General features: G+C 41.4%; 1 protein-coding gene across 7 annotated transcripts in view; it reads right to left on the reverse strand.

The window, feature by feature from the left end:
- Positions 1 to 22107, reverse strand: part of PRG4 (proteoglycan 4) — a 41188-nt gene extending 19081 nt beyond the window's left edge. The window contains exons 1-7 of one of the 7 annotated variants that reach the window (XM_079981030.1): positions 22030 to 22107; positions 20847 to 20945; positions 13021 to 13140; positions 8689 to 8952; positions 6023 to 6169; positions 4562 to 5023; positions 206 to 490 (exon numbers count right to left, since the gene is read on the reverse strand). In XM_079981030.1, coding sequence (XP_079837156.1) covers positions 206 to 490; positions 4562 to 5023; positions 6023 to 6169; positions 8689 to 8952; positions 13021 to 13140; positions 20847 to 20919 — 1351 coding nt within the window. In that variant the 5' untranslated portion in view covers positions 20920 to 20945; positions 22030 to 22107. The other 6 variants (XM_079981025.1, XM_079981029.1, XM_079981026.1 and 3 more) reach the window with 6 other exon arrangements.
- Between the last annotated feature and the right edge of the window lie 403 nt (positions 22108 to 22510).

Raw genomic sequence — 22510 nt, forward strand, 5'->3', positions numbered from 1 at the left:
CCCTCGGGACCAGCACAGTTATTGATACACAGTTCTTTTTTTAACATAACAAAAAACTCACCCTAAAATTTAATTATCTATCTATCATCTATCTATCTATCATCTATTTATTTATTTATTTATCTATCTATCTCAATTGCATTAAAAGAAATTTAAAAATTTAAAAAGTGTAAAAATAAAATAAAAGAAGTAGTAGTAATCATACCTTTGTACAGCAGAGGTGTGACAAACTTTTCTGGTCGAACATACTCTGCAGTTAGGTTGGTAATCCACTCAGGAAGCCTTACGCTAGAGATTGTGGAGTATGTCGTAGTTTTTCTTTTTGTAGGTATAAGTATGGTGGGCAAAGTGGAGGTATACGTTGTAGTCTTGTCCACAGTCGAGGATGGGGTGTCAGGGGTTTTTGATGTTTTCAAGGAAGTTGTAGTCACCTGTGTTACTGTAGTGTTTGTATTCTTGTTAGTTGGAGTTTCCTTGGTGGGTTCGCTATCTGAAACAAGATCAATTTTTGTATTAGTTGTAACATCACGGGTGGTTGTTTCTGGATGGTCAGTTGTATTTGATTGGGTGGTGGTTGTAGTTGTAGTAGTTGTTACTATCCGTGTAATTTTAGTGATAACTTCTGACTTGCCATTTTTAGGATTGTCATCGGGGTTAGGTGAACTGGGATTAGATTCTGTTGTGGTAGTTGTAGTTGTTTTCGTAACTGTAGTGATGCTATCTGGCTTGTCACTTTCCTCAGGGTTAGGGGAATCACTCAGTGGTTTGGATTCTGTTTTGATGGTAGTAGTTGTCTGTGTGACTTGAGTTGGCTTGTCTGGTTTGTCACTTTGATTGGGACTTGGTGTTTCACTGGGTGACTTGGGCTGTGTAATTATTGTTGTTGTCTCTGTTACTTTTGTAGTATCATCTGGTTTGTCACCGTTCTCATCGCCTTTGGGATTCGGCTGATCATTTGGCGGCTTGGGGTTTGGTGTTGTTTTTTCTGGGGTCTCTGGATTCCTAGTTGAAGGAATGTTTTCATTAGCATTGCTAGGGCTGATTGGATTAATCTCTGTTATTATAGTCTCTGTTATTGTAGTTACTTCAGGCCTGTCATTCTGACCATCAGGGCTGGGTGTACCACTTTGAGGGGTTGTCACGGTAACTATTGTCTCTTTTACTGTAGTGACAATTTCTGGTCTGTCTTTTTTATCATCAACCGGGCTTGGTGTTCCACTAGATGGATCAGTCTGTATTATTGTTGTCTCTGTGACTGTAGTAGTTCCTTCTGGTTTATCACTTTTATCAATACCGTCAGGCTTGGTTGTGTCACCTGGATCAGTCTGTATTATTGTTGTCTCTGTGACTGTAGTAGTCTCTTCTGGTTTGTCACTTTTATCAACACCGTCAGGCTTAGTTGTGTCACCTGGATCCGTCTGTATTATTGTTGTCTCTGTGACTGTGGTAGTCTCTTTTGGTTTGTCACTTTTATCAACACCATCAGGCTTGGTTGTGTCACCTGGATCCGTCTGTATTATTGTTGTCTCTGTGACTGTAGTAGTCTCTTTTGGTTTGTCACTTTTATCAATGCCATCAGGCTTGGTTGTGTCACCTGGATCCGTCTGTATTATTGTTGTCTCTGTGACTGTAGTAGTCCCTTCTGGCCTATCATCTTTATCATCACCAACAGGGCTGGGTGTTCCACTAACTGGATCTGTCTGTGCTATTATTGTCTCTGTGACTGTAGTAGTCCCTTCTGGTTTGTCATTTTTATCTACACTGTCAGGCTTGGTTGTGTCACCTGGATCCGTCTGTATTATTGTTGTCTCTGTGACTGTAGTAGTCACTTCTGGTTTGTCATTTTTATCTACACTGTCAGGCTTGGTTGTGTCACCTGGGTTAGTCTGTGTTGTTGTCTCAGTGACTGGAGTAGTTCCTTCTGGTTTGTCAGGATTAGTTCCATCACCTGGAGTAGTTTGTGTTGTTGATGTCCCTGGGACTCCAGGAACACCATCAGGATTGGTTGTGTCACCTGGAACAGTCTGTATTATTGTTGTTTCAGTGACTGTAGTGGTCCCTTCTGGTTTGTCACTTTTATCAACCTCATCAGGATTAGTTCCATCACCTGGAGTAGTCTGTGTTATTGATGTCCCTGGGACTCCAGGAACACCATCAGGATTGGTTGTGTCACCTGGAACAGTCTGTATTATTGTTGTTTCAGTAACTGTAGTGGCCCCTTCTGGTTTGTCACTTTTATCAACCTCATCAGGATTAGTTCCATCACCTGGAATAGTCTGTGCTATTGATGTCCCTGGGACTCCAGGCGTACCATCGGGATTGGTTGTGTCACCTGGAACAGTCTGTGTTGTTGTTGTCTCACTGACTGTAGAAGTCCCTTCTGGTTTGTCACCTTTATCAACACCATCAGGACTGGTTGTGTCACCTGGATCAGTCTGTATTATTGTTGTTTCAGTAACTGTAGTGGCCCCTTCTGGTTTATCACTTTTATCAACCTCATCAGGATTAGTTCCATCACCTGGAGTAGTCTGTGTTATTGATGTCCCTGGGACTCCAGGAACACCATCGGGATTGGTTGTGTCACCTGGAACAGTCTGTATTATTGTTGTTTCAGTGACTGTAGTGGCCCCTTCTGGTTTGTCACTTTTATCAACCTCATCAGGATTAGTTCCATCACCTGGAGTAGTCTGTGTTATTGATGTCCCTGGGACTCCAGGAACACCATCGGGATTGGTTGTGTCACCTGGATCAGTCTGTATTATTGTTGTTTCAGTGACTGTAGTGGCCCCTTCTGGTTTGTCACTTTTATCAACCTCATCAGGATTAGTTCCATCACCTGGAATAGTCTGTGCTATTGATGTCCCTGGGACTCCAGGCGTACCATCGGGATTGGTTGTGTCACCTGGAACAGTCTGTGTTATTGTTGTCTCACTGACTGTAGAAGTCCCTTCTGGTTTGTCACCTTTATCAACACCATCAGGACTGGTTGTGTCACCTAGATCAGTCTGTGTAGTAGTAGTAGTAATGCTGGTGCCACTTTCTACTTTGTCAATCTTATCATTAGAACTTGCTGTGTCACTTGTTATCAATGTATCTGCAACTGCAGTGGTCTCTTCTGGTTTGTCACCCTGAACATTACTATCAGGAGTAGGTGTGCCACTTGTTGGATCTCCCTGAATTGCTGTTTCTGAATTGATAGTTGTTCCTTCTGGACTCTCAATTTCTGGTCTGCCATTTTTATCACCAAGATTGCCTAAGTCACTTGGCGGCTCAGTCTGTGTTGTTATTGTCTCTGTGACTGTAGTACTCCTTTCTGTCCTGGCACTTCTAAAATTTCCCTCAGACTGAGGTGTATCTGTGAACAGAGTAGCAGGAGTTGTTGAGAATAAGTTTGTTTGTTGGTCTTGTGGACTCACCGAGTTAACTGGCTCATTAGTTGATTTCTGAGTTGGCTTAGGTTCCCTGACAGTCTGAGATGTAACTCCTATTTCTTTTGTGTTTGTGTCTTTTGTACCCAATGGTGAAACAGAGCCATCATCTAAGGTTGTCAACTCTGTAGTTGACATTCTCTCAGTAAAAGCAGCCGTGCTTGAATCTTTGGGGTTTTCTGAAGCCGTCATTTCAGCAGATGTAATTATTTCTTCAATAATAGTAGAACTCTTTTTTTTGGTAACAGATTTCTCTTTAGAGTTTGTTGCTGTTTCCTTATTCTCTATAGTCGTCTCTTTCACAAGTGTAGTTGTCTCTTTATCACCTACATCCGTCTCTTTTGAATCGGCTGTAGTTGAATCTGTGAGACGGGTGGTTATCTTTTTTCTATCAGAAGCCCTGCTGTTTTTTGTTTCAACTGTACTATCTTCCTTATCTTCTGTAGTTAGCTCCTGACTAGAAGCTTCGGCTTCTGTTTTTTCTACAGATGTTGTTTTCTTATCTGCAGCAGTGGTCTCTTCACCGGTCAGGGCATTCGTTGTTGTAGTTACTATGGTCTCACTCCCTGTTGTTTCTCCTGTTGTTACAGTCTCTCCAGCTACAGTAGCAGTGTCTGCCCTGGCTTGTGTTGTTGCATCTTTATCACCTGTGGCTGTTTCAGTTACTGTGTTTGTCGTGATGGATTTATCAGTTATTGAAGTGTCTGCATTTCTAACTGTGTCTTTGTTTGTTACTACAGTCTCTTTATTTGCAGTAGTTATATCTCGTCTATTAGTTTCATCTGTTGCTTTATTATTTTCCACTGTTGTTGCAACGTGGCTATCTGCATTGGTCTTGTCTCTACCAGCTCCTGATGTTGCTTCCATAGCTACAGTAGTGGTGTCTCTCTTAGATATTGTTGTACTTTTAGGTGGAATAATGGTGGTTTTCAAAGCAGCAGAGCTCGTGTCTTTGCTTATGCTATCACTAGCCACAGTAGACATTATCATTGCCTCAGTGATACCAGAAGTAGTGCTGGATAGCAAGCTTAATGGTTTTGTGGTAGCAATTCTGTTGGATGTGGTCACCTTATCAGGTTGGGGAGATGGGCTTTGGCTAACATGATCTTCAGACAAAGGAGTTGTTGTAATACCTTTATTTCCTGGGGTTGTTTTCTCTGTGTCAGCTTGCTTTGTGGTCGTAGAAGGTAGTTCCGTTGTGGTAATAGGAAGCTTTGTTGTGGTCATCGTCGTAGACTGCTTGGTCGTGGTTGTTGTCTGCTTCGTTGTCGTAGGCTGTGTTGTTGTGGTTGTGGTTGTTGGCTGCTTCGTTGTTGTCGTAGGCTGTGTTGTGGTGGTGGTGGTGGTAGGAAGCTTTGTGGTGGTCGTCGTAGTAGGAAGCTTCGTCGTGGTTGTAGGTAGCTTTGTTGTGGTTGTTGTCGTAGGCAGCTTGGTCGTGGTTGTAGTTGAAGGCAGGGTGGTTGTGGTCGAAGGCTGCGTTGTTGTCGACGTGGTAGCTACTGTTGTAACTGCATTGTCTATTCCGCTGCCATCCTCCTCTGAAATCACTTTCACAGCTTTGGATTTTAAAGATTTTAATGATGACTTTGATGATTCTTTGGGTAAAACAAAAGAGGGAGGTTAGTTTTCAGGTTATTGTGTGAGTGTCACCATTAAAACATTTTGTCATGCTTTTGAAACCTTTTAGCATAGTTGTCTCTATAGCGCTTTAATGGCGATTTGTCAGAAACTGCCATGAGGACCGCGATGAAATTGATGCTCTACTTATTACAATAAACATATATATAAACATAGTATGTAGAACTGTACAGAGTAATGCTAGCTGACTTATCACCAACCTGCTGCATTTGATGTGTAACAGGTCTACCTCATTGTAGCTCAGGGGAAAGAAAAAATAAATGTTAACAAGATTCTTAACAGTATAATTCATTGTGTTGTGCTGCATTCCTTGAGTATTGCCCCATCCCACATGGTATTTGAAAATTTAACCTCAGTTTCTTCCAGTATAGACTTTTGAAATCATTTTGGAATAATAACCCATATGGAACCTAGTTATGTGGCATCTCCACGTGTGAAATCTAGTTTTTGAGCTGTGTAGCAGTGAGACAACTAAATATATTCTGAAGCTATCTGTAGGATCAAGTTCCACAAAAATCTGCACCCTAAGATATATATTTTTTTAAGTTAGTTGTTATAAGCTCCAAGAGTTAACTCTTACATTTACACTTATTTATTTAAACCTACATATTTAATCCAAATTAATTAATAATTTCATGACCACTGAGCATGCTCAGTCATCACTGTACTGTTTTAGGGGGAATGTGCATCTGTCCTTTTTAGAGTTTTTCTGAGATGTTTTGAAATTCTGAAAACATAGTTCTCTGCATCTTGGTTATATAACCAGTGACACCCTTCCCTTTAAGGCTGGAATTTGTGTATATATTCTCTAAAGATTACTTTTCAAGAAAGAAGAAAGATTCATTAGAGCAAGGGTGGGGGTTTTTTTAATGGGTTTCTTATTTTCTGAAACCTCACTTGTTCTGCTTCTTTCAAACCATTTCTCCTGGCTGATTAAACGTCATTGCAAAACTTACCATTCACTTCTTCTTCTTCTTCTTCCAATTCCTCGTCAGTTTTACCCTTCTTCTTCTTCTTGCGCTTATCACCAGAATTTGTTGACGAAGCCATCGTTCTCCGAATCTTCGAGGAGGAGGAGGACGAAGAGGACTGTTCAGAATGTTCTACGGTCAAGCACATACAATCAGCATAAAAAGAAAATGTGTACAGTATACAGTTCTGAGACAACTTCTTCCAGAAGGGCCTGTGACATTCACCCTAATTTCATGCACTCCTAAAGGGGGGAAATGAAGAGAAAGAAGGCATAGCAAAAGAGCAGGGGGGGGCAGTGTGCTATAGTGGTTAAGAGCAGTAGACTCGTAATCTGGTGAACCGGGTTCGCTTCCCCGCTCCTCCACATGCAGCTGCTGGGTGACCTTAGGCTAGTCACACTTCTCTGAAGCCTCTCAGCCCCACTCACCTCACAGAGTGTTTGTTGTGAGGGAGGAAGGGAAAGGAGTATGTTAGCCGTTTTGAGACTCCTTCGGGTAGTGATAAAGCGGGATATCAAATCCAAACTCCTCTTCTTTTGGTTCTGATCCCAATCACTGCTGGCATGCAACACCCTGACAGTTTGCCTCAAACGGATTTCAGCCCTCATCAGAATGAGGGGTGCTAGAAGACTCTAGAAAGCCCTTTTCAACCCCAACTAAAGAATCATGGCAAGAAAAATCGGACTATGCAGAACTGGCAAAACTGACATACAAGCTGTGGGACAAGGATAACTGTGACTTTAAGGATGAATGGGAACCCTTTACAAAGTATTTGAAGACGCAAGAAAGCGAACTGGACTCCTTGGCTGGTTTTGAATAAACATTCACAAACTTTTAATTGATAATAATCAGCTAAATAGTTTGAGGATCTATACAACTGTGTAACATGCAGAAAACATGCAGAGAGGGGAGGAAAAATGGAGGGGAAAATAAGGATGATATGTTTCTGGATAATATGTTTTGTTTTAATTTTGAATAAAAAAGTTATTTTAAAAAGAGAGAGAGAAAGCCTTTTTCAAAGTGTCTTATTTTAAAGTCTGGACTGTGAATGGAAGAAGTCTGATGCGATTTTGAACGTTTCTGGAAATGATGCGGAAAAATAAAAAACGTGCAAATCAACTGTCTGCTTCAACCTCGTGATGTATTTTCAGCATGGACCACTAGCACCGGAAAACTTGCCCGCTCCTAATCTGGAAAAGTCGTATGTGTTTGTGAGTCAACAAATTAGGGCAATTGTTGCACTGTTGAATCCACTGGTGGAATAACACTTTACAGATAAACCGCAGTCTAAATGGTTGCATGGTTAGTTACTGATCTCAGAGTATGATTTGAAGGCACTTGCGACCACCATCTTGCTGAAGCTAACAAAGTCTGGGTCAGCACTTATATGGGTGACTGCCTGGGAAATGTATGTACAATTCTATAACAGAGGAAAGGTGGGCCCAGAGATGGAAAGAAAATAAAGTCCCAACCAGAGAAGAATGGCAGATGAAGTTGATGGACTATGCCCAAATGGCAAAAATGACCGGAAGAATCAGAAACCAGGAAGACCAAAATTTCAATAAGGAATGGGGAGAAATTATAACTTAACTTAAAGACCATTGTAAACAGTTAAAATCATTAGTAGGATTGGAATATCACTTGTAATCTAAGGGTGAATTCTGGACACAATGGAGATGTAAAAGATTTGGATCATCATAAAGGATGTGGGAGGAAATGATTAATAACAGAACCCACAAAGGGGAGGATAGAAGTCCAGGAGATTTATTGGAATCTTGTTTTGATGATTTATGCTTGATATAGCTCTGTAAAATTTTAATTTGAAAAACCAAATATATATTTTTTAAAAAAGAAAAAACAAAGGTAGCATATAGTGCATTGGGTTCCACATCAGAAGAAATGTAAGAATATATAAATAAAATTTATTTATGTTAGAATTGTCTATTCTGCTGTTCAATTAATATATTAAAATCCTCAGAGTAGTTTACATATTGGAATACTCTGGGCTTGGGTTTCTTAAAAGAGTTCCCGCCTCCACCCAGGCTACATGGCAAACTATTTTTGAAACTGAATGACTTTCAAAACCAGTTTGGTAGGATATGGTGTTTTTGTGTTCAAAGGTGGTGGTGAGCCCAATGGGCTGACAAATAGATTCCCCTTCCCCCAATACCAGTCTGCAAGAAGTATTTCCATTTTCAAGGCATGAGTATTATCAAGAACAATTCTTATATAGCAAGGCAATGGATAAAGGATAATGGTTTAAAACACACACACACACAGAGAGAGAGAGAGAGAGAGAGAGAGAGAGAGAGAGAGAGAGACTGCTTTACTCTATGCAGGAAATCATTAAAAGAGCCCAGGACAGAGAGAGCTACCTTTTACGTAGCAAAAGCTATGAATATACGGCATTAGTTTGCCACAACCTGGTAGGACATTTAGAATATTGGTACAGTGGATGAAGCTTGGAGAATCAGTAAAAGGATTCATCAACATATTAATTAAAGCTTCAGTGAGTTCCATTTTCTTTTCTGCAACCCTGCCATCTCTCTCAAGGCTCACAATTACAGTAAATCGCAATGAATCACAGAACTTAGAAAAAATAAATCTACACACAACTCCAATAAGTCCATATCATGTATACTTTTTCATACCTTCCATAATTTCATGTGACACTTTCTTTTGCTTCTTTTGCTTCTTTGGAGGGATGGGTTTAGGTTTCATTTTGGGTTTGGGTTTAGGCTTGGGTTTAGGCTTGGGTTTGGGCTTAAGTTTGGGAGAACGTTTGGTTGTAGACTTTGGCTTTGGTGTTGTAGTTGATGGTTTGGCCGTGGTGGTCGTTGGCAGAGGCGTGGTTGTGGTCGTTGTAGTTGTTGTTGGGACCGTGGTGGTGGTGGTGGGTGCCGGAGTAGTCGGAACTGCAACCAGGCATAAAACTCAATTTTCAGTTCAGGTTTTTCTTCTAATACCAAAATTAGCATTGTTGTTTACCATTTTCAATTCACAGTTTTAAACAAAAGGCTTGTTAAATAAACTCACCTTTTCAAAAATTCAGGTAGGTAGCTGTGTTTGTCTGACGCAGTAGAAATATATAAAAATTTTTTTACAAAAATGTCCAGTAGCACCTTAGAGATCAACTAAGTCTGTGCATTTCGTATCTGAAGAAGTGTGTATGCACACAAAAGCTCATACCAAGAACAAACTTAGTTGGTCTCTAAGGTGCTACTGGACAATTATTATTTTTTAATATTTCTTTTCAAAAATGTTACTTTTGCAAAGCCTAGTTTCCAAAAAACTAGATTTCTTATGTCTCATTTTTAACCCACAAAGAAGTGAGAACCCACATTTTATTTTGATAGACTCAGTTGCAGGCTGATACTTCTACATTATTTTGAATCTGTGCAATGAACTTAAGACACCCCCCTCCTGATGTTTCATCAACACAACAAAGTATTTCTTATTTATTTACCAGTAATGGAACACTGAGATCTTCCTAGGTGGCCGGTGGATTTAACAAAGTGGAGCAGACGACTGGCAGCTTTAGTTTAGACCTGTTTATTTCTGTTTTGTGTTCCTCTGGACTTGTTTTCATCTTGCCCCATATATTACTCTAACATTACAGACAGCAATAACAGTGAATAGCAAAATAAAAAAATTCCTTCCAGTAGCACCTTAAAGACCAACTAAGTTAGTTCTTGGTATGAGCTTTCGTGTGCATGCACACTTCTTCAGTGTGTATCTGAAGAAGTGTGCATGCACACGAAAGCTCATACCAAGAACTAACTTAGTTGGTCTTTAAGGTGCTACTGGAAGGAATTTTTTTATTTTGTTTTGACTATGGCAGACCAACACGGCTACCTATCTGTAAGTGAATAGCAAATAACACTATGCCCCCTTCCTTAAAAAAAAATAATAAACAGTGTGTAAAAACAAACATATTGGTGTCGTACACCCAAAACAGCTATGCTCCATTTCCCCCTTCTCCAGGAAGATGAAGGCATGAGGTGGAGGGGGGGCTGGTTTGCCTCTGCACATTTCACCCTTCAGAGAAACAAGCCAAATATCCATTCTCCAAGGCTAGCTCTAATCTCAAGAGACCCCTTAGCAAAGTGTCCTGGGATGAAGCTGGCATCTATGACCTGTCATTTAAAATCAGCCACTCTATTCTCAGCTTAAGCATTGCTTCAGAACATGGGTAGGCAAACGAAGACCCAGGGGCCAGATCCAGCCCAATTGCCTTCTAAATTCGGCCCATGGACTATCCAGGAATCAGCGTGTTTTTACATGTGTAGAATGTGTCATTTTATTTAAAATTCATCTCTGGGTTGTTTGTGGGGCATAGGAATTCATTCATCCTCCCCCCCAAAAAATAATAGTCTGGCCCCCCACAAGGTCTGAGGGACAGTCGACCAGCCCCCTGCTGAAAAAGTTTGCTGACCCCTGATCTACAGCAACACACCAGCAATAGAAGTAAAGTAAAAACAACCAAGACTTAAGAGTGTCTGGAAAAGAAGGGACTTTTTCAAACATTTTTTTTCTTAACAACAACAAATAAAAAAGACCTTTCTGTTTTTGAATCACTTTATATCCTTTCCCCCGTTCTTTTGGAGGTGGCCGCCATTTTGTTTTGGGGAGGACTGTGTGCCCCCCACAAGGTCTGAGGGGCAGTGGACCGGCCCCCTTCTGAAAAAATTTGCTGACCCCTGCTTCAGAGCATATGTGGGGAATTAAAATGGTGTTTCATTGACCTGGCAACTTGGTGCAACAGGTTCAGGGTAAACTTGGCAGTAAACTTTGCAATGACCTGGGCCTTTGCAGTCGCCAAATGGTTTAGGTCATGCTAAACACACATGCCAGTTGCCGAAACGATTTGCATTTGTTCAACAGAGACCTAGGTTCTGAGAGTATCATCGGCCACCAAAAGACTTTATTGTCCTGGTGGATGCGGGGGGGGACTGGGAGTTGACTTTAAACGAATGATTTTGTTGTTGTTGATGAATGGAAACTCACAGAACATTTATTCCCTCTGGACTATCTTAGGGGCAAACAAGGCCATTTTTCCACAGCATTCTGCCATGGCATGGCCACTCTATTACCCCTTTATTACAACCAAATTCTACCCTGGCATGGCTCCACTGAAGTCAAATGAAGTTATGTCTGCTGAAAATCCAGACTGGGTTAAACAGGAGGCAGTAAATGTGGGTGTGGGTGGCATATAAAGGATAAAAATAATTTGAAAATAAATAAATGGAACTCCACAAACTTTTGATTCCCCGCTGTTGTTTTTTTTAGTTTTACTGTTTTATAGTATAACTGGCTGAATGTTCAGCATTATTGCTGGCGAGTGCAGGTGGAAGGAGAACAGGATATTGCAAAGGCTCCTAGAACCACATTGCATCTTGCTGTAGGGATAGTTCCACCCAGCGGACTGTACATTTTGTCCTCATTGCAACAGTGTCCTGAACTTCCTCCTGTAATGACGCAATGGCAAGCTTCGACCTTGGAGAAAGGTTATAGCTCAGTGTCAAAGCACATGAAAGATCCCATGTTCAGATCCTAGCAGCTCCATGACTTCTGTCTGAAACCCTGGAGAGCCACTGCCAGTCCCTGTTGTGTAGATGACCTTGAAAATGCTGTTGGACTGCAACTCCCATAAAATCCTGACCACTGGCAATCCCAACTGGGGCTAATGGGAGTTGGAATCTAACAACATTTGGCAAACCACAGGTCAGTCACTGCTGATGTAGACAGCACCGAGTTAGATAGACCAATAGTCTGACTCAGCTCGAGGCAAATTCCTATGTGCCCCTTGAGAATAACATTGGGTTTCAGGCGTACCCAACTCCCTGTCTATATAACACCCGTAAGAAGAAGAAGCTGATTAACTTTGTCCAATAACAGAAGCTATGGGAATAGAGCCTGTTCTAAAATGTATACAGCCCCATTACGGGTTCAGTTATTTTCATGTGGTGCCATTGGCCAGAAGCCAGCCAATTTCCTCACTCCCCTGCCAACACATGAAAATTCCCCAGCTTGTATTATAGGTACAGCGGTACCTCCGGTTACGAACTAAATCCGCTCCGGAGGTCCGTTCGTAACCAGAAACCGCTCGTAACATGAGGTGCTCTTTCGCTAATGGCGCCTCTCGCTGCTGCCGTGTCGCTGGAGCACGATTTCTGCTCGCATCCCGGGGCAAAGTTTGCAACAAGAGGCATCTACTTCTAGGTTAGCGTAGTGCATAACCTGAAGCATTCGTAAGGGGGACAGTACATAACACGAGGTACCACTGTAAAGGTAAAGGACCCATGGACAGTTAAGTCCAGTCAAAGGCGACACTAGGTTGCGGCGCTCACCTGGCTTTCAGGCCGAGGGAGCCAGCGTTTGTCCACAGACAGCTTTCCGGGTCATGTGGCCAGCAGGACTAAACCGTTTCTGGCATAACAGGACACCGTGACGGAAACCAGAGCACATGGAAACACCATTTACCTTCCTGCCACAGTGGTAGCTATTTATCTACTTGCACTGGTGTGCTTTCGAACTGCTAGGTTGGCAGGAGCTGGGACAGAGCAACGGATGCTCACTCTGTTGTGGGCATTTGAACCACCGACCTTCTGATCGGCAGACCCAAGAAGCTCAGTGGTTTAGACAGTGCCGCCCATGTCCCAAGATGATATAACCATTATAACAAAATTGATAACTGGCAATCATATAGTTAAAAGCAGAGGTTCTGGTTCTAGTAAATCTAGTAAATCTTAGAATCATAGACCTGTGGAGTTGGAAAGGACCGCAAGGGTCATCTAGCTATTGCCCTGCAATGCAGGAATCTTTTGCCCATTTTGGGCTTGAACCCATAGCCCTGAGATTAAGAGACTCATGCTCTAACAATTGAGCTGTGTTGCAGTATTGACACTGGAAATAGATCCTGAGGTCAAACCTTTGATTAGTCTCTTGAGCTTGAAAGGCAACAAAGTGCTTACGACACTCACCTACTAAACATGCTTCTTTGTAATCTGGACAACACTTGCCATATCTGTCACAATCTGCATCACAGTCGCATGGTCTCCCCCTTTCAAAACTCTCAGAGCAACGTCCTTTGCAAGACAGTTCTACACAGGATGATGAAAGAATGTTAGTACCATTTTCTTCACCTGCATGAAGGAAATCTGAGTGAAGATGCTATCTGGGTCCAATATTTGAGGGTGTTTCCAAAGCTGTCCCTTCACTTAGGGAAGGCACTGTGATCCAACAGAGACCTTCACCAGCGGTACAGGGTGGAAGGTGATATGTGCCAATTGCCCCTCCCTGCTGTTGTGTACTTCAGAGGGTTGTTGGACCCTCCAGAACAGTGTGGGAGGTGTCATGGGGAAACTGCAGGGCAGAGCCAGCAAGAAGCTCCTCCCTCCCTGATCCACTGATCAAAGCCCTCACTTGATCAAAGAACATTCAACAAAGAGACTTCACTGAATACAACCTTGGATTTTTTCATGTAAAAAGAGCAGTTGGTACCATCATGAATCAAGGATCTCTGAATTTATTTATAACATCTGTGCAAGTTCAAATTCACTAGTGGATATCCTTTAGGATCTATGCTGTGGCCCTCTTTAACCCATCCTCGTTATTCCTGTGTTATTCTAATGAGAAATTCTCAGAAGAATCATGACGTTTATCATTTCATGTCATTTGAAAGTTAATACTGTAGTATATTAGGTCTAGTGTGTGAATGATACATATCTTTTTATATTCTTTGACTTCATGCTGGAAGTTTGCAGATAACCAACAGGGAAAATACAGCTGTTATGTACATCTTTGTCTATTTGTCTGCCAAGCAGTTGTGGAACATGTCTACAAGACTATTGTGTCTATGGCTATTGATTCTGCAAAGCCCACTGTCACAAAATATATGGCATATATTGGAACGCCAACTGATTTGAATTGCTTCCTATGTAACGCAGCTAACAAGGAAGCAGAGAATTTGCTTGTGTTGACTTAGCACTGGGAAGATTCAGCCAAATATGTCTCTTTGCATTGGAATCTAAATAACATACTCGAAAAATACAGGACATTTAAAAAGGCATGCATATAAAGCTTTCAGAATGCAAGAAACTCAATTTCCACAACATGATTTTAAGAAACTGTTAAGTTCCTCTTGGATGATTCCCATGACTGGGTATCCATAATATTTGTTCACCAGTTGTATTGTGAAGTGCACTTTGGTTCCCTGAGGAGTACCACACAGGAACAAATTGCATGCAGAAGTTATTCACATGGCATTACATGTTTCTGCCACCACCCACAGGAATTACTCATACGCGTCTCAAAATTGTGCCAGGAGAACTGGCAGGACTGAGTTTGCAGATCACAATGAAAAATATTCACCAATATGAGAGAGAGAGAGAGAGAGAGAGAGAGAGAAGAGATGACACAAAAAGGAACATCCAAAACACAAGACAACAAGTAACATGTACCAAAGAGAAGGATCTTAAAGGCAGTGGTTATTCAAACTTCCACCTAGCATTCTAGTGGGCTCCTGTGGGGTCCAACAGCCCTGATGTCTGCTCAAGACCTCCTCTCATGTCAAGTAGCTAGGTCTGCAAGCAACCATTTACTGTATATTTCCCAGTATGACCTCTGGGCTGGCTACTCTGACCATTGCAAAAAATTAAAAAGGCAGGTCCTAGCAACCCTTGGAACTCTGCCACAGCCACAGCTGACACCAATGGGTTTTCCTGAGGAGGCCTATCTATGTGTAACCCCTCAAAGGTGGAGCTGTCACTGCTTTCTACCATTATGGAACTTTTTCCCAATTCAAAATCAACTTGTTCTTCTCCTAAGGAGTCCCAAAGCATATTTGCTGGGAAATTCATATACATTGCATAGTTGGGCTTATATGTTGACCATACACAAACTGATAGGACTCCCCATCTTGACATGCACCCAACCCTCTTACAACTGCATATGACAGGAGAAGATCAGGTCAAACTTGCTGACTTGCAGGCAGGGATGGAGGCGGGGAGAAATTTGGTTCCGTTCCCATTTAAAGGCGAACCTACCTAATTCACAGGGACGTGGGTGGCGCTGTGGGTTAAACCACAGAGCCTAGGGCTTGCCGATCAGAAGGTCGGCGGTTCGAATCCCCGCGACGGGGTGAGCTCCCGTTGCTCGGTCCCTGCCCTGCCCACCTAGCAGTTCGAAAGCACCTCAAAGTGCAAATAGATAAATAGGTACCACTCTGGCGGGAAGGTAAACGGCGTTTCCATGCGCTGTTCTGGTTCACCAGAAGCAGCTTAGTCATGCTGGCCACATGACCCGGAAGCTGTACACCGAGTCCCTCGGCCAATAAAGCGAGATGAGCGCCGCAACCCCAGAGTCGGCCACAACTGGACCTAATGGTCAGGGGTCCCTTTACCTTTACCTAATTCACAAGTCTTGAAACAATGTGCAAATTAAAAGGCTTGCACTGCTCTGAATTTTGCAAGGCAGTTCTTTGCCCAAGTAATAGGTACGCTAGTTAATGTGCATAAAAATGCATTAGTAAAAATAACACAAAAAACTGCATTTTTAAAGGCAAAATTGCATTCAAAAGAGTACTAGGAGAATGATGATGAATTTTCATGTGGCTATACATGCACACACAAGACAAACTAATGGGGAGAATAGAACTTAATACCAGAAAAATGAGAAAACTGGGGGAAACCGAAATTAACAACACTACTTGCAGTGCAGCTCATCTATTTTTCATGATCTTCTTGTTGGGAAAATCCCTGATAAGCTCCCCCAAAGAGTTTGAAAACCACTGCCTTAAGTGAACATACCCGTGTTTATTCATACCGGAGCTTTAAAAAACGACTGCGGTCGAAGACTTACCTCCAACGCAGCTTGTCTTGTAATCTGGGCAGCACTCCATGAAGAGAAGGCAGCTACTATCACACTGGCAGCCATGATTCCTAGAATACCCTTCCCCACATCTCCCTGCACAGCTTGATATATCTAAAAATCACACAATATGGCTGTAAACATTGCCAAACCAGAATCGTATGTTAGAAAAGAACAAATGGCAAAGCATTGTTGCATTGTTTCCCCTCACCATTTTTTTTAAAAAATATGCATATTCATTGTAATATGATGAATCAGATAGATGGTGTTGGACTTTTGGAGGAAGAGAGGGGAACTAGCCCTGTTGTATATCAGGGCAGGTTGTGTGGAGAGAGTCTCTTCCTTTAAATTCCTGGGAGTTTACCTTAGTGAAGACCTCACTTGGAAAAACAATATAACTCAGGTGGTTAGGAAGGCCCAACAGAGACTACATTTCCTCAGGGTCTTGCGAAAGAACAATGTTAAACAACAACTGATGACCTTCCACAATAGAAAGTGTCCTCTCATATTGTATTACAGTGTGGTATGTTGGCAGACACAAAGTCTTTACAGAGGGTGGTGAACACAGCACATGGTATCATGTGCCGTCCCCTGAGCCCGCTAGATGACATCGCCTTAGGAGAGCGAGAAAAATTATCAGGGACGATACACACCCCAGCCAGCACCTCTTTAATCTTCTACCCTCGGGAAGGAGATATAGAAGAATAATCAGTCGTACCAACAGGCTAAAAAACAGTTTCTATCTGTGGGCTGTTAGGCTCAGTGGCGTAGCGTGTGGGGTGCAGGGGGGGGGGGGCCGGACGCACCGGGCACAACACCTGGGGGTTAGGGTTAGGGGGCGCAAATCCACGGGTTAGGGGGCGCAAATCCATGGGTTAGGGGGCGCAAATTACTTGCCTTGCCCCGGGTGCTGACAACCCACGCTACGCCACTGGTTAGGCTGCTGAACGGAAAATAATATAGTGCAACCGACTTTTGGGGTTGGTGTGCTGTGCGACAAGCACACAGAGTGCAATGAGATTGAGTGTTTGTGGGGAGGGGAGGGGAGGGGAGGGGAGGGGAGGGGAGGGAGGCTCGGTTAATTTCATTGTACACAGGTTGTACATTGACAATAAAGGTGTTGTTGTTGTTGTTTAGTCATTTAGTCGTGTCTGACTCTTTGTGACCCCATGGACCAGACCACGTATCATCATTATCATCATCATCATTATTACTTATAGCTTCAACCTAGCTCCTGTCATAGTCACCAAATTCTTCCTTTTGCCAGAGAAAATGGGGAAGCTGTGGCCTCCAACCCCTATCAGAAACTGGGCAAACCCACTGTGCTCATGTGGGCTTGTATCCAGGCTGCTTTGGATCTCACCTACATCTGTTCGATTAAGAACTGCTTTAATATATTCTGCAGGTTGGTATGAACTGAACGTAGTTCAATGCTGACGTCAATGACATTTTGCTTTATCTTGAACACCCTACTAAAGTAAGCAGCTAATTTGATATCCAGAGCTGTGAGGTTATATGGGTTCTTTAAATACCACCCCCCCCCCCAAAAAAATGGTTTGACCTAAAAAAATAAATAAATAGCTTACATAGCCAGTTGAAGCATTATGGGTTAAGTCAGGCATAGGCAAACTCGGCCCTCCAGATGTTTTGGGACTACAACTCCCATCATCCCTAGCTAGCAGGACCCAGTGGTCAGGGATGATGGAAACTGTCGTCTCAAAACATCTGGAGGCCTGTTTTTGCCTATGCCTCGGTTGAGTATTCAGCTAGGTTTTATGAGTAGACCCATGGAAATTAAGTTAACCATATCCATTCATTTCAATGGGCCTATGCTAAGTAGAACTAAAATTGTGTGTTGCCAAAGAACAGAGTTCAGTAACAGAAAACATGTTAGAAGTTTGCTCCCATCACTTGAGCTATATCACAGGAGCCAACTCCTAGGGGCCGAGGTCTCTTTGTCACTGCCCCCCCTAAAATATCTGATGGGCATTGCCATTCAAATGATGTCTGTGTGCCACATCAAGTGACCAGTTATGCAGAGTGGGGCTTACCTGGGCCCCCTCAATATTTTATTCAAGTTGGCGCACCTGAGCTATATAATATAGGGTATGCTACCGGGGAAAATATTTTATTGTCCTAAGGATATTATAGCTGGTTCTGGTTCTTGGACAACGTGAACAATTCACTGGATCATATCAGTCCTTAAAATAATTTTGTGCTTTTGCAAGTCCTTCAGCTAAAAACCATTCCACTATGCTCATTATTCACGATGCCTGAAAACATTTCAGTGTTGCTTAATATGACCCTGCCATCTCATTGGAATTGGGTAGTTATTCCATATATTTGGAGAGTCACTGTTCTGAGTCCTTCAGGCAGTCACCTTTTCTCCAAGGAATTATTGTCCAGAATGTGGTCTATCCACTGTTACAGCAACCTCATCCATCAGGCTTTAAGCAAATTCTTGCTTAACTCCAATTGCCACACAGTGCCTACAATATATCAGAGGTAGGCTGTGTTTTGCTCTAGCATCATGTTCACTTTTCTCATGTCGTGAAACTAGCTGACATCTACTCTGGTTTTAGCAACAAAAAAAAAGTGTAGTTAAGGCAGTGGCGGAGCGTCTGTTTTGCATGCAGAAAATCCAGGTTGCTTGCTCAATAAGGGAGGCTGTCTGAATCCCTAGGGCAGGCATGGCCAAACCTGGCCCTCTAGCTGTTTTGGGACTACAATTCCCATCATCCCTGACCACTGGCCCTGTTAGCTAGGGATGATGGGAGTTGTAGCCCCAAAACAGCTGGAGGGCCAAGTTTGGCCGTGCCTGCCCTAGGGGGTCACTGCCACTCAGTGTGGACAATACAGAACTAGAAGGGCGAAGGGTGTGACTCAGTACAGTGGTACCTCGGGTTAAGTTCTTAATTCGTTCCAGAAGTCTGTTCTTAACCTGAAACTGTTCTTAACCCGAAGCACCACTTTAGCTAATAGGGCCTCCTGCTGCTGCCACGCCGCTGGAGCATGATTTCTGTTCTCATCCTGAAGCAAATTCTTAACCTGAAGCACTATATCTGGCTTAGCAGAGTCTGTAACCTGAAGCGTATGTAACCTGAAGCATATGTAACCTGAGGTACCACTGTATGAGGGAGCTTCCTATGCTCTTATGCCGATCTGATTTTATGATATTTTGAAAGTGGACTAGAGGTACATCGACAAGAAAAGACTTGGACGAAAAGGAAGAGTGATGCTTCCATCTACAGTCAGTTAAAAAATGGCTGCCCTTCATTTGGCATCTCCAGCATGGCTCCATATACTCATAAAAACAGGATTGCTCACAATTTGCCACATGAAGCAAACTCTCAAAGGGCTCATCATCCATTACAGTGTCTTGTTGTGAGTTTTTATCATAAGGGAACAGTTACAGCCAGACGTGCCAACTTGTGAGGGCGATTCAAGGAGCAGGCAGGTGCATTTGCAATGTCATGACATGTCAATGTCATGTGCGTGAGCATCATGCCTCCCTTCCTAAGCCCTGGGCATTGGAAACGATGTGCCGGGCCTCTGACAGGATACTGCAGCCCTCCTGCCTCCTTCCCAAAGATGGAAGGGCTTTGGGAAAGTGGAGAGAGGCCTCTTGGACTCATCAGAGTATTGTGCCTTCCCTTCCTAAGCTGGGCAGAAGCTTCCATGGCTTTGAGAAGGACTAGCTTAGCATTTAGGGGACTAGCTTAGTCTTCCTAGTCCACTGACCACACACCACTAATTCACAGTTTCAGTTCCAAGCAAAAGACATGTGTGATCCATAGACACAAAACTTTTTCATGTTCCTCTGTCAGATTGAACAACTATTTAATGTTCAAACCCAGATAGGAAATCTCACTAGGATCACAATAGCCTTGGTTTGGGGCTAGCACAGGGCTAGTACAGAATCAGATGAAGAGTGTGATTCTAGGCAAATGGTGTGTGGGTGTGGGTGTGGGTGTGTGTTGGACTTATTGACTTGTTATTGAGTTGTTCACTGCACCAAGGCATCCTTCACTTTGACCAACGAAGACCAAACATTTAGTAGACAAGCCAAATGAAATTACTCAAGACAAGGAGTCGCAACCAGACACAACAAGAAACAACATGTACACAATACGGAAGACAATGGTCATACTTTTTCAAACAACACAAATTGGACAGACATATGACCATAACATTTCAGAGGAAGAATTGAAACATATAAATTATTTTGTGAAGTTTAAATAAACCACTGTATAAGCATTTGAGAAGACATGATCTGGTTTCTACAGAGAGTATAGCCAAAGTATAAACATTAAGTGACTTCTTACAGTTCACTGAAACCTCAAGGTGTGCCACACACTGATACAACATAAAACCCTTAATTTCTGTCCTTCATTAAGGACATCTTCACCATGGATGAAAAACAGCAAAAATAAAAAGAAAGAGATCAGATTCTTAGACTGTAATGAATAGAAACTGATACATACCTCAGGTCACTGCACACAGTTTAGTCAAAGTTAAATCCTTATAAGGGTCATAAATTATTTCCTCTTTAGTGAGACTCAAAAAGTTCTTAACTTCACCATACCCTTAATTTCTGTATTATGCACACATTATGAATATTACAGAAACTTGAAATAAGATGTGCTATTTTAAAATTATTGAGTATTTTTTGTAGTACCGTATATACTTAAAAATAAAAACTATTATTCCGAAGATCATATTTGTCATATTTCTTGACAAAAAAATTCAAAATATTTCAAAATATTTGTCATAGTTCTTGACAAAATTCACATGGCCATCCTAAGCTCAAGCATTATGGTTGCCTAAATGTGCTTTTATTCCAATTAAATCTTAATACTTTGCTTCAAATTAGTTATGGGCTGAGCCGTGAGTCATTAGCTCCTAAAAAATACTGATTTTGCTTGACATTTTACAATACCTTGTGAAGAAACTTGCTGTGCCAGGAACACTGAAAGCAATATAAGGGAGATCCTATATATATTCCATGCCATGGTGATTTCCAGGGAATACCTCTTTCCTTAAAATAAACAAAATAAAAAGTTTATTATTATTTTCACCATCATAATTCCAACATGCAGATATATACACTGTTCATAATTTTGATGTGATATGTTATTTGTAAGCTCACAGGGCAATCCTGTACAATGTCTACTTAGAAGTAAGCTACACTGAGTTCAGTGGGACTTGCTCCCAAGTAGGTGTGGATAGAATTGCCATTTTAACATCAATCTAGGAAAATGCATATAACTTATATATGTCATATCAGCTGAGCATGAAGAATATGTAGCAGAAGATTTAAAAAGTCACAGTCTATAACATACTTTGCCAAAGAAAAGTGCTAGATAAATTCTATGTAGATTTATATATAAAAATATTTATATACCACTATTCATTAAAAAAAAAAATCTAAAGAGGTTTAAAAAGTCATATTATGATTGAAGATGTTAAGTAATTTATGCACATATATTCAACCACACTCAGCTCTGTAAAATGAATAATATCTAAAACTCATGGGATCCAATGCATCCTCTTTTTAACAATTTCTAAAGATAAAATGGATATGCACAAAATGAACACATTCAATAACTTTGGGTTAGTTTTAAATATATATTGAACCTATTATCACCTTCATTGCTATCGTTACATAAATTATATTTCACAGCTCATATATAGTATATGATATAATATAGTTTACTATATTATACAATAAAATTTGTAACATGCAATTTTTAAATGTCCTATGGGTTTTTTAGAAATATTATTTGTTTCTAACCACATGTTAATTATTTACATTTAATTTCTACCCTGTATAATTATAATCTTTTAAAATGTATGCATAATCTTTCCACATAAAAAGATCTGTCAATCCCAAACAATGCTTAAAATAATCAAATAATCCAACTAAATCCTACTCAGAGTAGACCCACTGAAAGTCCATTGATTTCAGTGGGTCTACTCTGTTTATGACTTGATTGGATATCACCCTTACGTTGTAGTCTATATTTATCCATTAGATTCTCAACGTTTTGTTCCTGGGTGTCCTGAAAGGGTATGAACCCTTTGAACAAAGTTCTGTAACAGAAATGAGATGTTATGCTTACCCTCCCAATGGCTGTTTCTGTTTGCAGTGATTCTCCAAATGCTTATATATACCGGTATATATTGGTGAGAATCTATTGGGATGAACTAATTAGGCAGCATGTTAGACAAAACCAACTGTGACAACCCATGACAGCAAATTTTCCACATCTATTGGAAACCATCCCAGAAGACTAGACAGCACCATCTGGAAAACACTCCCATTAAGAAAAATGACTATGAAAAATAAATAAATTTAGACTTATTAGTCAACACATTTAGAATATTTTAGTTAAGCGAACAAACTGTCCCGAGAGAAGAGATGTATCTGGCAAGCATTTGCACTGAATAGCAGTAGCAGATCATCGTGTCAAATAAAACAAAAGAGAAACTTTAAAATGTGAAGTACATGTTGAAGCATATAGTCATATTGTTTTGGGGAGAGCGTGAAGGAACACCACTGATTGGGGGTTACTGTAGCCCCTGTTAAAGTCACTGGAGTCT

The sequence above is a fragment of the Podarcis cretensis genome (genome assembly GCF_951804945.1).
Source record: "Podarcis cretensis genome assembly, chromosome: 6".
Classification (NCBI taxonomy): Eukaryota; Metazoa; Chordata; class Lepidosauria; order Squamata; family Lacertidae; genus Podarcis; species Podarcis cretensis.